Raw genomic sequence first — 15,171 nt, 5'->3', positions numbered from 1 at the left:
CTCTACTCCAAACCCCAGTGCTTAGCTCCCATTGAACCAAAAAACAATGCTACATGGTCAACCTTTGGCACATACACGGAAGAAGAAATTGGCAAACTGCTCAGCACCCTGAAACCATCCAATCACCTCACGGACCCCCTTCCTGCTACCGCAGTAAAAGACTTTACCCCTTTGCTTCTCCCTCTCTGGACTAAAATTATCAACAGCTCTCTCCAACAAGGAAGCATACCTGACTCTCTCAAAGTTGGACAAGTCACACCTCTTCTAAAGAAAACTACAGCCGACCCCTCTGATCTCAACAATTACCGTCCCATTACCAATATTCCCACTCTCGCCAAACTGCTGGAAAAATGCGCACAACTACAATTGACTAAACACATTGAACAATTTGATCTCCTCAATCCTCACCAGTCAGGCTTCCGAGCAGGACACAGTACAGAAACTGCTATGACTCACATAATTGACGACGCACTTCAAAGGCTAGACCAAAACGACACCTGCCTCCTCATCCTTCTTGATCTCTCTTCAGCATTCGACACCGTTAAACATGAGAATTTACTAGAACTACTAAACACAAGAATGGGTTTATCTGGAACTGTTCTCAAGTGGTTCACTTCCTTTCTTCACAACAGGTCTCAGAAATTCAAGAGCAACAACCTGATGTCCTCGCCAATACCTGTAACGCTAGGCGTCCCCCAAGGATCCTCTCTATCCCCAACTCTGTTCAACCTAGTTATGGAACCTCTGACCACCTTGCTACAAGCATCCAATGTACACTTTCACATGTACGCCGATGACACCCAACTTTATCTCAAATTACAATCCCCCAAAGACATCCTGCTCCTGAACTCAACGATCAGAGGCACCCAATCCTCGCTTGCCGATAATCATCTCAAACTCAATGCCCTGAAAACAGAGTTCCTTCTGATCTCACCTCCAGCGAAGATCGCCACCACTCAAATTTGGCTTAAACACCTAACCGCACTCAATGTCCAACCCACCATCGTGGACTCAGCAAAATCTTTAGGCATAACACTCGACACCAATCTCAACATGCAGCAACATATCAGCAAGGCAACAAAGGGAGCGAACTTCCAAATCAATACGCTGAGGAAACTTAAACCCTTCCTCCCAGCCAAAGACTTCCAAACCGCAGTACAAGCACTAGTCCTCCCTCGAATAGAATACGGCAGCATCGCCCTCTGCGGACTCCCCCTAACTACAACCGCACCCCTAAGAGCTTCTCTAAACGCTGCAGCGAGACTCATCACTGAGTCAAAAAAGCACTCCCATATTAGCCCTGACTTGAAATCCCTGAACTGGCTACCTTTTGAAGCCAGAATACATCTGAAAATCGCCTGCATGACACACAAGGCGATACACCTAAACTCACCCGGCTACCTCGCTCAGAAGCTGACAATCTCTGGCGGAACTAGAAACACTAGAGGCACTAACAATCTTCTGCTGAAACCTCGAAGATTCCGGAAGGAAAAAACATAAGCGCTCCTTCTCAGGAATGGCGCCTAGGATCTGGAACTCACTCCCTCCCGAAACCAGGCTTATCTCTTCCACTACACTCTTTAAAAATGAAGTAAAAGCTATCCCCATGGCTAAATACACTTGAACTATTATCTCGAACTCTGTTAATACTCTGTACCGATCTGTACCACATGTTTGACCCCTTTGCTTATTTGTATCAGCTGTCTTATTACTCACATGATTGGCTTTGCAGCCACCTATTTGTACTGTTTGTTCTATTGATTTATCTGTCTGACTATGCTCCCTCATGTACCCCTTCTATGTAAAGCGCTCTGATATCTGCAAGGATCTTGTCCGCGCTATATAAAACTTTCAAAATAAATAAATAAAATAAATAAATGGTGGTGCAGTTTGTCTCATTTCGACATGAGCACTACAACAGTTGTTTAATAATTAAATATACATTACAAATTACTATTACCTGCTGCTCTGCACCATTCATATACCTTTGGGTGGCCTGGAATAGTCGGAACTGTCAAACTTGTGGGGATGGGATGGTTAGTAATTATGTTGGTACTGTCTGTGTTGGCAGGGGCAATGGGTGGTGCAATCTGCAGTGGCCTCCCAACAAAGTCTCTGGCCCTTTAGAATTTTTGTAAAAAATGTTTTAAACCAAATTAAGCACTGCCCTCAGGGCTTGAATTGCATAGAAGGGACAGGCACCGTGAAAGAGAATATTGCCCACCAGCAAGAACAAAAGCACATACAAACATGACAACAATCACATTTCCTGCCGCTGTCAGAATCTCTTTAATTTAGTATTTATTACATTGAAAATTTAAACAGACTGGTATGGTAACTGATAAGACTAACTTCCGGAGGGTTGTAAAAATGGGTGCACTTGGTGCATTCTCATGAGGCAGAATATGGGGCAACAGTGAACATTTAGGCCCTTGGCCACATTAAATATTATGCTAAAGAAAATGGACTCTCTTAACAGTTAAGTAAAAGTTGATATTCTTGTCTGCTGTTTCTAGATGGGACTCTTAGCATTAACAAATATAGAGAAACCAAGAGAGTATATAAAGTGGATATTTATAAGGCACAGGCTTATGATACACTTCAAATGCGAGGGTTTCAGAGTTTACTGCTCTGCAATTTAGCAACACGAACAATAGAATATATTTAAAAAATATACAATACAGATTTAAAACACCCTTTTAAAATCTGCTTTTAGAAATAGCTCTGAAGTGGTTCGCCCAAGATAACTTCCAGCTGCTGAATTGTTTTCTGACACTGATTTTCTACTTCCTCGCATTCATCTGAAAAGGACGGTCAAAGGGAAAAAAAGAAAAACGGTAAATAAAAGGTCAATCACCCGAAAGCCAAGACAATAATCAAACTGAATCACACCGTTTGCCTTTACAATTTGACCGGTCAGAATGAGCAATCACTGCTCCTTTGACCATGTTAACTTCTGATAAAAGACAACCATTCTGAAAACCTTGCAACACCACCAGCAAACGTAATTAACATTTGAAACATAGGAAAAGTCTATAGTGTGTAAAATTGCTAAAACTTTTTGTTGCTTTTGCTCTCATGATATAAGTGCATCAAATTGTTTGCGGACAGATATGTAATTTTTTTTAATAACCCCAATCAGTAGACTATCAGGCCCTGTATGGGGGGCCAATGAGTTTGTTTGACACTGGTGTATTGGGGTCCGTCCTACTATGGCTCTGCAAACTTGCCAAGTTCACCCTTTCCACGCTTTACTCCCAGGGTAGCCAGGGCAAGAAGTAAAAGGCTTTTAAGGGAGATAAAGTGCTGGGCAAGAGCTCAGCACTCAGCAGTCAACCAACAGACACAATAGCCTCCAGCTCAGCTGGATTTTTTAGGAACAGCCCAGTGGTCGTCTTTTGAATTAAAGGAAAGTGATTTGATCATGCAGTATCACACGATACTATACAGATCAATTAGGGGAATGGAACACAGCTTTGGAATTCTGTTTGCAATATTGAAGTGCTACACCCCTTAGTACCCACCCACTGTTAATGGATTACCCTAAATTCCCTGGCGTCTGATCCGGAGTATGGTGCTGACTGGGCGCAGGTGCAGTCCTATCAATCACCTCCAAGACGTACATGTGCCTGATGGTCCAGTTTGCTTTTCACTTCTTGCCCTAGCCTTAGTTTAGGCTACAGACCTCAGTCTGCTACGTAGTCTCTCATTCTCACACAGTTCGCAAGCCCCGCAGTCTGGGATATGCAGTCCAGGAGGCTGTGAGATGGATGCCTGCAACTTTCCTGCCTTCTGAGGCGGTGGCTTCAGAGCTGTCAGGGCTCCTTCGGAACTTGAAGACTTCAGGAATTTCTGCATGGTGGGTCCTTGTGGCAGCTCTCACATTCTGCAGGCACAGCATCCCTAAGTTGCAGTGGGGATGCTGGCACAGCAGTTGCAGCCTCCGTGCCGATCAGGTCCCTCACCTTGGCATGGACAGAGTACTTGGCGGCAGAAGCAGTAGTTTCTCAGTCACAGCAAACTTTCGATCACAGGCAACATTTAGATTATTGTAAAAGACTGGATCTGGTTTATGACCAAAACCATTTAGGGAGACCAGTTGACACCTTCCAAAATCAGTCCGCTCCTGCCTTCGCTCCTTGAGCGTCTACTTTGGTTACTTCACCAAGAGCATTTTGGGCTTCAGTTTCTGGGCAGTTTCTCCTCCTGCAGGACCAGGCCACTCCTTCGCTCTCTTAAGAGGCAAACTGTCGCTGAGACAGGGCCTTAACTACACCAGCAGGAAGTGCAGACTTCAGGTGATGTCCCCTCACGTCTGGTAGACTGGATGTCATGCAGATACCAGCCACAGCTAACAACAGATCTTAAAGTACTCTGTGAAGAACTCCCTCTTTTGGTCATCAAGAATCTATGGCTGGGAGATAGTAAAGGGACTTGGATCCTTATTCTATGCACATTTTGCTGACAAGGGATGTGGATCCACTGTCTAAGTTTTCAGAACCAGCTTGGGTTGGGTCTCTTTCAAATGTTATTTTCTGGCTGCTTTTCAGACAGCACTTGAGCAAAATAAAACTGTACTCAAAACCATCAAGGACGAATCAGAAACCTGCTGTAACATTTGTACTACACACTTGTTCGACAGCATTAGTACCTTAAGCAGCATAGAGTAGGCGGAATATTTCCTGTAACCACCAACCCGTAAGCAGCATAGAGTAGGCTAAATATTTCCTGTAACCCACTTTTTGATCATAAAGCTGTGGAGAAGGCTCCCCCAGATTTTGACATCCTTTACACCCCCATCCTTCAATTAATGGTGTTATGTATAACCAATATGCCCTAGCCAGGACTAGACCCACAAAGTTCAAGAATTCTTTTTTCTTTTTTACATTTTTTAAAATGAGGGTCAAATGATTAATCTGCCATGCCAATACATACTAATATTAATAACTCATCTTTGCTTAAAGTATCAGTAAAAACATGTATTTAACAAAACTATCTATTCAAGCTAAAATATATTTTATGAATTGCTGCCTGCTTAGGGACTGTGTTTTTCATATATTTATTTGAACAATTGATTACATTCCTAAATGATATCGGGATGGACGGACATACTTCTAAGAAAACAGAATGCATAAGTGGAACATTACCTTCCATGAGTTCTGCCAGGAACGGGATTGATTCGGGTAACAGAACCACATAGTTCTCCCGTAGTTTTTCAACAAGCTCTACCAAAGCAATCAGTGCAGCAAAGCGGACCTATAAAGGAAAAGGTGATATCAGATGAAAGAACAAGGCAGCAAATGTTAAAATGTGACAAACTCCGACCTATTATTTTAATCATTAGGTTGCATCCGTGAGGAGAATGCTAGCAGCAGAACTATACCATCTCATGTGTAATGTTACTTCTTTGTTACTGCCAATCCTCAAATCTCAATTTTTCGTTTCACTTATTACTAACTCCACTGTCCTGCATTCTTTCTAGCCTTTCTTCTCCATTTACAAGTTACTTTAACTACCGGGAAGGAAGGAAAAACAAGGAAATTAAAGCAGCAACTGGGCGTGGTATTGTCAGTTCCTGCAGTAATTCCCAATTTCTCAGAGGGAAAACAGAATCCCATTTGTAACTGTGTGGGAATTAGCCACCCCGAAATGACTGAAGACCACTGAACCCTTAATTTCAGGAGCAAAACATACTGATGAAGTTTTACCACAATGGAGGCCATGAATATTTATCTTTACAACATCTTGTCTCTAATACCTCAAAGTATCTTCTGCCTACACAGTTCACTTCACAAACATTTGTTGTCAGTCTTTTTTTCTGTGTTTCTTTAGTATGGTAACCCCATGATGCTACGCATCGGCATTTGAATATTTGTACTGCCTCAGATAGTCAAAACTTGATTCACAAAGTTACATCTGCTCTTAAGGTTAAATTAAATTTGGAAACAGAAATCAATCCTTCTACAAGGCCAAAATTGCAATCCTTATTGTCAAAATCAAAACAGGAAGACCTGTATCCTTGTAAATGGAATGCAAAACTACAGATATTTATTCAATGTGGCAGGATTTAGACAATTTCAAAATCTAGAACAGCAAATCTGTAGACATTTCTCGGAAAAATGCTAACAACAAAAGTCACCACCAGCAAACTCAACATTTTAAATATTCAAATGCTGCCTGCAGGAACTTTGTCCACCATGCTAATGCTTCTAGATGTACTGTCAAGCGCAGTAATAACTGACTTTGTAAAGTGGGCACGAGGAGGTTACAGCATTACATTCAATGGGTGAATGGGGGACCTTTCTCTATAGAACGAAGAAAATTCCTTGTGGAGGAATAAACATAAAAGTTTAACTCGCAAATGCACATTTATATCTAATTTCCACATGTGAAAAGCTACACTTTGGCTCGTATTAGATGCACTGTCCATGTTTGCGCAACAGCGCACCTTTGGAAAAAAGTGTGTGGGGCGCTAACAGGGACAGTGTGCCCTATTATTGGTAATGCTATGCCCCAGGGCAGCTGCAAACCCGCGTAGCTCTGAGGGCAGCACTATAGCGAAAGGCGGACGGCAGTTTGAAGGAGCTGGTCCGTCTTTCTCTGTAGGCGGGTGCAATGAGTGACTGCACCTACCTGCAGGGGATGACTAGGGAGACCGCGAGCCCCCTTTGCCCCCTCCAGAGGGCTTTCCACAGAGGGCAGACTGACTGTTGCGCCGCTGTTCTTAGGTGGCACAATAAGTGATGGGGACAAAGGCTCACAGTCTTCCATATCGCGCAGATATTCATTGGCCTTGGCTGGGTGGGGCAACTGAAAGTGGGAGCAAAGGCAGAGTGATTCCCCCCCCCCCCCATCCCATGCAGATGAACAGATGAAGGAACACCCTCTCAAGATAGTGCTGGCCCTACATGTGTGATGGTGCTATCAATATCACAGAAGAGGCATCACAAGTGTCTGCAACCCCTTCTGTAATACTGTAGTACCCTGAGGGTGCACTGTCCCATTGCACCCCCATGGCACTATGCATAATAAGGCTTCAGGTGGCTATTCTGCAAGGGTAAATATTAATAATGTGAGCTCCACAGAAAATGTAGGGTTGGCAAATATTTCTATAAGTACTCCTGGGAGGCTTCGTGAGTCCTTAAAAATATGGGAATTTTTTCCAAACATAGGAGTAAACATACAGGACTACATTTCTGACTCCATCTCTGTCTTTTGTAAATGTGGAACCTACAGTACTCCAGTATCTTGATTAACTGGTCTGTACAGCTTGTCAAGACCTCACCAATCAGACATCTCCCAGCTGCTACCAGTATAAGTTATCCTGAGAGTTCTAATAGGGCAATGAAAACTCCACCTACTCAGTTAGGCAGCATGTATGCTTTTTCCAGGAGAGTTCACACAATAGCCACATCTTTCTCTGTGGTAGCTCATGGGTGAGACTAGTGTGGTGCTCACACTTGTTGTATTCCATCGTTTTTTGGCTAGCAGACTCTATACCCAGAACCGCATTTCACTTTAACAGCTCATGTCTGTCCCCAACAGAAAACTGCCTGATGTTTAGCACATTATACTTCACTGCCAGCAGATTTTTCCACTACCTTCACAATTTGAATTCTGAACTGTACTCAGAAGTTTTGCCCACTGACTTTGCCAGATATTTTTTTCATGTTTGTCAACAATGCACTATGTAAATATCTACATAACTCCCTTCTCTTTGGAGATGTATTCAAATTGTGTAGCTTTGTGGCCTCATTCATATAGCTTTCACACTAAAATGTCCTATTCTACTGCTCTCCGTTTTGTGTAGAACTTTGCCGTAACTGTTGTTTACATTCATAAAGCCCTTTTCAATACTCCCAACGCCCCCCACGATTCAGCCTTAAAGAACCCCATCTCTTTCTCTCTTTGTATGTGGCCTCAGTGGCATACAGAATTGCTTCCTTACATAACAATTAAAGCAATAACGGTTAGGTCTCCTGTAAGATGAATAATTCCAACCGCTAGGCTTTCACCATCGGCAATATTGGGATCTTTTGGTCATAACATCAAAGGAACAGAGATGGGGTCTAGTGGCTCTCTGTCTAACTATGGCATTAACAGATGTTAAATTTTGGAGAAACCACTTCATCTTCATTTGCCTCATCCTGCTTATATGACAAAATTGGAATTGCAAAAACCAAGCGAAATATCAGCTTCAAGCCGTATAGAGAAACGGTCTGTTTACATAGTTCAGACTTCCAAAGAAAGGTTCATCCTATAGAATCTGATTTGAATTCGAGGTCATTGGTTGGGTGCTGTATTTAACCCGTTGGCTGCTGCCGTCGGCCATTGGCCGACGGCAGCACTACCTCGCTGGTGCTGCCGACGCAACCGCGCCCGTTTTTTAAAACGATCGCACTGCCGCAAAAAAGCGGAAGCAGCCAACGGGTTAGGTTCCTAGTCAACAACAACCTAAAACATTAACAAAAGTAATATTAGAAATAGTAAGGATAAAGGGGCTTCCAACCTTAGGTGAGCTGTGTCTCATCTTTAGTAGTATTTGGTAATTAAGTGGCTTCCAGAGAGAGTCATCTGCCATGGCAACAGAGAATTGAGCAATACATGGAACCAGATGCTTTGCCACTCTTTCCTGGAATTTCTCTTCTCCTCCTAACTGGTTTTCCAGCTGTAAAATTAAAAGTTCATGGCATTAAATCATGTGCAACTATATAACAATGCTACCCAACATCAATATTTTTAACATCAGAAAGTGAATACTGTTACTCATTAAACAGTCAAATGAAGAAGGAATACACAACAGGACTCAAATGGCTGCTTTGAGGAATATATTTTATATTCTTGATACATACATATAAGGCCTAAGAACCTGAAGTAGAGTTAAGTTACTTTTACAGTGCCTCATGATTATTTAACAGTCACAGCACTGGTTCCAGCTAATACATTTTTTTAAAACCAAGATATTCCCCAAGGCAGACCAAACAGAGTGGTGAAGCTCATATATTTTTATATAATTATATAGTATTATAAAACATGAATGTTGTTGTGGATAAATTTGATCGATCTCTCTCTACATTACTCTCACTCTCCTAATCGCTTCATCCTGTCACTTTCCCATACTTACCTACTCTACCTCCTCCTTATACTTAGTTAAGTGTCGGCAGGATAAGGCCACGATGGCTTCCCAAAGCTTAAAGGGCCATATGCAAGAAGCCATTTTGCATTTCCTAACGGTGCGGATCGCTATTTCAGGTCATTTGGAAATGCAAAATTGTGTTTTCTTAAGTACAAAAGGCATTTTAGATGGTCTAGTTTGCGTTTTACATAATGTAGAAATCGTATTTTTTGCACTTCGAATTTGGAGATCGCAAATCGGTACTACCAAATAGAGATTCACTAACACTAATGTAAAAGGATTTCCTAATTGCAATTAATCGCAAAATGGCCATTGATCAAATGCAAATACCATCAATGTGTTTTAGGTGGTAATTAGGAGCAAACTACAAAAAGTCACCTTAAATGCATCTGGCTCTTTCAAAATGGCGACTCTATGTGTCTTGGCGAGGAGGATTAGGATTTTGGGTGGTAGGAGGAGGAGAAAGGAGAGGATATTTAGGGTGAAGGTCACTCTGATCAGACTGAGGAGGAGTTTTATGAGAAGTATAGACCGAGTAGTGAGGTAATTTGGGAATAAATAGCCGAGTTACAGCCTCAGCTACAAAGCCCAACCATCAGACGCAATGCAATTCCAACACATGTGCTGGTATTGTGCTGACTAATCCTTTTAGCTTCTGGCAGTTACCAGGGAGTCAATAGCAGTAGCAGGAGGAGTGTCACAAAGTGCTTTTTCTAGGTTAAGAAAGTTGTTTTGGGGGGGGGGGGGGGGGGGGGGGGGGGTAAGGGGGGGTGATGTCATGTTTGGCAAATTGAACCAAATTCTTTTTCCCCAAACACTCCCCAAGATATCAAGATATACAACACACAAAACTGTTTTATCGGGTTGCCCAGTTTCCAAACGTTATTAGTTGTGTTGATGGTACACATATTACCATATGTCCCCCCTCTGCAAGTGAATTCATTTTCCAAATAGCAATTTCCTATTTGGAAATCGCATCAGTGTGAATTTCGAATGGAAAATTTCCTAATTGCGATTGCAATTTTTTGGGAATCGCTAATAGTGGAATGCTTACCTTTGTACATATCATTATGCGACTTCCAAATAACGATATCTATTAAAATGCTTTTTGGAAATCGGAAACAGAAACTTTTCAGACATATGGCCCCTAGTGCTGACTGTAAAAAGAACCTTATAATGGAGGTGTGCGGGGCCTCGGTGCAAACAACGGAGAGGATGTCCCTCCTAAACTCAGGCTGCACTGACAACAGACTGATGTGACCCTCTAGAGAGGGAGTCAGACCTACAGTGGGCTTGTATTTGCCCAATGAACTCACTAAGGTAGGATGAAACGAACCAGAGATCCAAGGGGAAGACCTAATTTTACTCCTAGGGTCAATTCATACACAACAGTGTTCTTCTCAGCTGCTGCTGTAACCTAAGATGAGTCATTGCTCCATTATCTGCAAGGTGCACAGGTACTGACTTGAACCTCGCACAGAAAAGGCACTATTACCTGAGAGGAGCAATGATGAGAAATTCTGTAAGGCAGGAACGAATGACACCATACAAGTATAAAACAAATACCCGGTAGAAAGAGAAAGATTACTTTTTTTTAAGATGCCTTTACTTGAGGGGTTAAGAATGAGAAGACTGCAATCTGCATCTGCTGACATTGCACCTATGACGCCGGTCAACAAAACGGTAAAGTCAATATTTTATATCAGCCTAAAACAGGAATTTGATGAAAGACTAAATGGTCTTTACTGGAGCACTTTGGGTGATGAAGCGGATGAGTGGCATTTTAAACTGAAGTATTATGTAAATGGTTCATTTAAATTCACAGGCTGATGGAGTGAAGAAAACCGGAGCACAAGGTCAGATATGAGAAGATAAGGAATAAGAACGAATGGGTGTCAAGATGCTTATGTATGAAGGATCACCATTTTCATTTGCACTCCGGTAGAAAGGACTGGTTAGCCAGCATGTGTTATTGTCTAAGCATATTCAAGAAAAAAAGAAGTCCCATAGCAGATATGTTGTGCTAATTAGTTTCTGCTGGCATTTTATAGATGGAGAATGCAGTAGCTGCTCAGGTAGCAGGCTTGGAAGGTCAATACCTGACTTCTCCAATGGGTAGCTCGTGAGCTACTTCGCTCTTCAGTTACCTAAAAATAGCTCTTCTGTGTGCAGCCCAGCCCACTAAATTACCAGTTTATGCTTGGGCTGAATTAATATATGCAGACCAAAATTGAAAAGTGTGTACTCAAGTTGAAAATGTGTGTATTTTTAGAACTTATATGCTGATGTTTGGAGGAAAAGAGTTGAATTTCAAAAATACATTTAATCCAGATATTTGAGTGATAAATCATTTGGCGTAGGGGATTGTTATCACTAAAACCTCTGTGCCAAAGCATTTAAGCTATGGCTGTTATACATTTCCATGTAGAGGCTCCAACACTGATATAGCCTTTTTACAATACTGTTGACAACCCTGCCTGATGAACTGAGCTGAGGTGGTAATCCTGGATTGGGTGGCCACTACTGTAGTCTTGTTTGATGTGGCCACTATGACACCACTAATATTACTAGCTTGGGATGCTTTTCAGTGAACATAGGGAGCTCTTATTAAAGATAAGGTTGGTGACCCCTGGTCAAGGCACTTTGCATAGATGTCAATGACCCAACTGAGGCGGTTTAGTAACCCTACAACCTTTGTCATTATGTTTCTGGCAGTAGGTGCAAGTTCTCCTTTAACTGTGCTTCTCTTGATGCAGTGAAGTCTGCCGCGATGTCTAGAACTAGCAACTGTTCCACTGTGTCTGGATTCTTTCCTATGAAGAGCCTAAAAACAGGCCAGCACATTTGCAAAGATATTAATAAATACTTTATACAAATGAAGGGGAGGAAGATGCACAAGATGTTTAATTCCAATTACATGGGTTATGACAGATGATTTTCCTCAGCTGAAGCTTCACTTTTATAAACCCAATGCGTAATCCCACCCGGCACACCTAAAGATGTTTTGTTTATCCATACCTTGGATATAGCTATGACCAAGAGCCTCGTCTTCAGCAGCCTTTCACAAGTTATAATCATAAAGTCAGTCAACTCTTCTGTTTCCTAAAGTAACTTCTAACAGCAGCTCAGACTACTCAAGCTCCTGCACACCTGTGGTGACTAGACACTAACTGCTATGCTGTAGCCAGAAACAATGTAGCCCCTTAAACATATGGTATCTTCTAACTTAAAACACACTTCTCCTCAGGAGCATGTAGGCACTCAAAAACTGCAGCTGAACCAGTTGAAATATAGACTACAAATAATTGCCAAGTCATAGAAACGTTTCTAAGACCTCAAGTGCTGCAGCAAAACCACCTTTTAAACTGCATTTAAACATGCTCTTGAACATAAAATTTGACACCTACTTGTCCATGACTTGGCGACAATAGCCACCCTTACGCATTGAAAGGGTATATTTTTCTGTGGAGAAGTTTGTACACCAACTCGTTACATTGGTAGCCTTGAATTGGGCCTTACGTGGATAGAAGCAACCAGACTGCTGCACACAAGGAGGATTGTAAAAGGCACTTGTAACACATATCTGTTACCTGACAGGACTCAGTAAGGCTAGAAGAGTAGTCCGTCCTCTGTCTTCATTAGATTGTCTCACCCTCAAAAGCCATTCCACTTCAGAGGGTTTCATTACACTCTGTGATTAAAGCTTATGGTAAGAAACCCTTTGCCCAGATTTATCGGACGACACAAAATTCCTGCAGTCTGGGTAAAATACAGTGACATTGAGGGTGCAAACAGTGGAAGCACCAACCTCTATGATATCCTTTACTTTAAGTCCACAACCTCTCCTTGTTTTCTATCTGATAGAACATAGAAAACAATAAAAGGCCCAGAAATTGTCAAACAATCGGCCTGATTTAGATATCGGCAGACAGAATATATGTCCCAGTTTTGATGGAGTAACTGGTCCGCCTATATCGAAATCAGACCCATTGTCTTTAAAACACCAAACGACAGGCACGGCGGAACTCTACATCAGATAAACATAGCAGTAGTGGATGGAAAAGAGTATCTAAAAAATTACATAAGGTTGGTCGAAAAGGTAGCATGACAATAACTGAACAATATAAAGCTGTTTGGCTGGAAGTAATGAGCATGGCTTGGTAAAACTGTGAGCTCTGCCTGTTATGCATTTCTGACCTTTCTTGTGTTTAGACTCCAGCCTGCTAATATTCAAGATCACCAGATGTTCTTCCTAAATGTTATTAATCGTAACAATAATAATAATTTGTGTTTCTCCTTTAAAGACAATTCTGAAAACAAGGAAAAAACATTCCAGATTGGTGCATGCTAGGATTACAATTGTGCAAGGATCAACTTTAATAATCTTGGTTTTTTTTTAAACTGCTTGGCCTCCAGAGGCTTAAAACAACTTCAGCACCTCCCACCTTAAGGGTGTACCAATCAATATGTTTTAGCACAAGTTTGGGATTTTACACTCTAAGGATTCATATGTTTGTGTTATTACCCACAACAGATGGATAGTGCCTCAATCTCACTGCCTGGACTGTCACTATCCAGTCTTAAATATTTGCACTCTTCCGATGACTACTTCATCCAAATAAATAATTCTAGCAATTCTTATTCTGCCTTCCAATTTATGGTGGAAGTGCCCAACTCATACACTGTATTGCTGCTCTGTTGCACAAACTATTTTGCACCCGTTTTCCTAACATGTTCTTGGGAGAGAAAGACCATCCTAATATAAATGCTCCTACCCTCCCATCAGGTTTAACAGAACGGTAGCAACCTAATGTGCTTTGAAGTACAATATTTTATCTTTCAGACTAGACCAGAACATTGAATGTGTGATAACTAACTGCTAAAGACAGATGTACCAAAGTCGCATCATATTCTGTGAAGCTGAAGTGCACCAAAGCAAGGCTCGCCTGAGCTACATAATTCTATGATCATAGGGTTTATAAACCAGCAGGATACTCGTAAGATGTGAAATTGGCAACAATTAAGAATTATAAAAAAAGGTTTCGTAACATTTTTGCAAATTCTTTCAATAGTAATGGCTATTGAAGTTGGGTAGAATCAAGCGTCCTATTAAAGATAAGGCATAAAAACAACAATCCAACTTGCATCACAGTTCATGTATTGGCAAGCGAACACTGCCTATTTAGGTACAATACAGTAAACATTGCAATGCTGTTGGAGATCACATCCACACTCAACCCTGTTCAAACAAGCTAGCTCATGACCAAACAAATTGGATACAACTGACGTAGACATTTGAGTACCTGATCTACTAGAGGCATCATTAAGGCTTCTGCTCTCTCCTTGCTCAAAAAACGCTGGGTGTCGTAGAGGAATATCTTGTGTAAGCAGTCGATGATGACCTCTAGCAGCAAACAGCTCTTCTCACTGTTCTTATAACCAAAGAAATCTTCATCTGGGTGTGTTTTGCAAAAGAGGCAAATAAAGACAAAAGCAAAATTAGTGCATCAAATTCAACCCTCTACATGGTTTGCTACCAATGACAAATGTATTTAGTTATTCCTTTTGTTATTAAAAATTCTGAGAATGCACCTAAATATCTTACTCCATTTTATTTGCATGTTGAGGGAACAGGAATTGATTTAAAAGGCAGCGTCTGTGAAAAAATAGTTACTAAAAGGAAAGGGGCAGGATCTGGATGAGATGGAGCAGCCACAATTTAACAATGCATCAGTCACCAGTGCTTCAAAAGAACCTGTGCTTGAAAGTTTAGGTGCAACAACAATACTAAGTATTTATTCATGGACATACTTAATTCTAAATGTAAACTGAAATTGAGTTCATCTTTAAGGGATCTTATTTTGCTCGTAAAGCTTTTCATCCATCTTCTGGGTTGCTATACTTGCATGGATATATGAAAATGTGTAAAACGATTTGCAGCATTGGTTCTTCAGTACCTTTAGCTGCGAAACCAGAGTTAGGCGATGGGTGAGCCAAACAGTGGTTTAGGTATTGCATTTCTTTACTATAGTTGT

At 41.4% G+C, this 15,171-nt stretch overlaps 1 protein-coding gene across 1 annotated transcript in view; it reads right to left on the bottom strand.

Moving 5' to 3' along the window:
- Positions 1-2,254: 2,254 nt before the first annotated feature.
- The window catches only part of HEATR1 (HEAT repeat containing 1), a 412,033-nt gene continuing 399,116 nt past the window's right edge, over positions 2,255-15,171 (bottom strand). The window contains exons 42-45 of the mRNA XM_078648603.1: positions 14,440-14,591; positions 8,510-8,668; positions 5,148-5,256; positions 2,255-2,801 (exon numbers count right to left, since the gene is read on the bottom strand). Coding sequence (XP_078504729.1) covers positions 2,713-2,801; positions 5,148-5,256; positions 8,510-8,668; positions 14,440-14,591 — 509 coding nt within the window. The 3' untranslated portion in view covers positions 2,255-2,712. The remainder of the gene's footprint in view (positions 2,802-5,147; positions 5,257-8,509; positions 8,669-14,439; positions 14,592-15,171) is intronic.

The sequence above is a fragment of the Lissotriton helveticus genome, chromosome 6 (assembly GCF_964261635.1).
Source record: "Lissotriton helveticus chromosome 6, aLisHel1.1, whole genome shotgun sequence".
NCBI lineage: Eukaryota > Metazoa > Chordata > Amphibia > Caudata > Salamandridae > Lissotriton > Lissotriton helveticus.
Note: the sequence above shows the minus strand (reverse complement) of the source record. Positions and strands in the feature narration are given on the sequence as shown.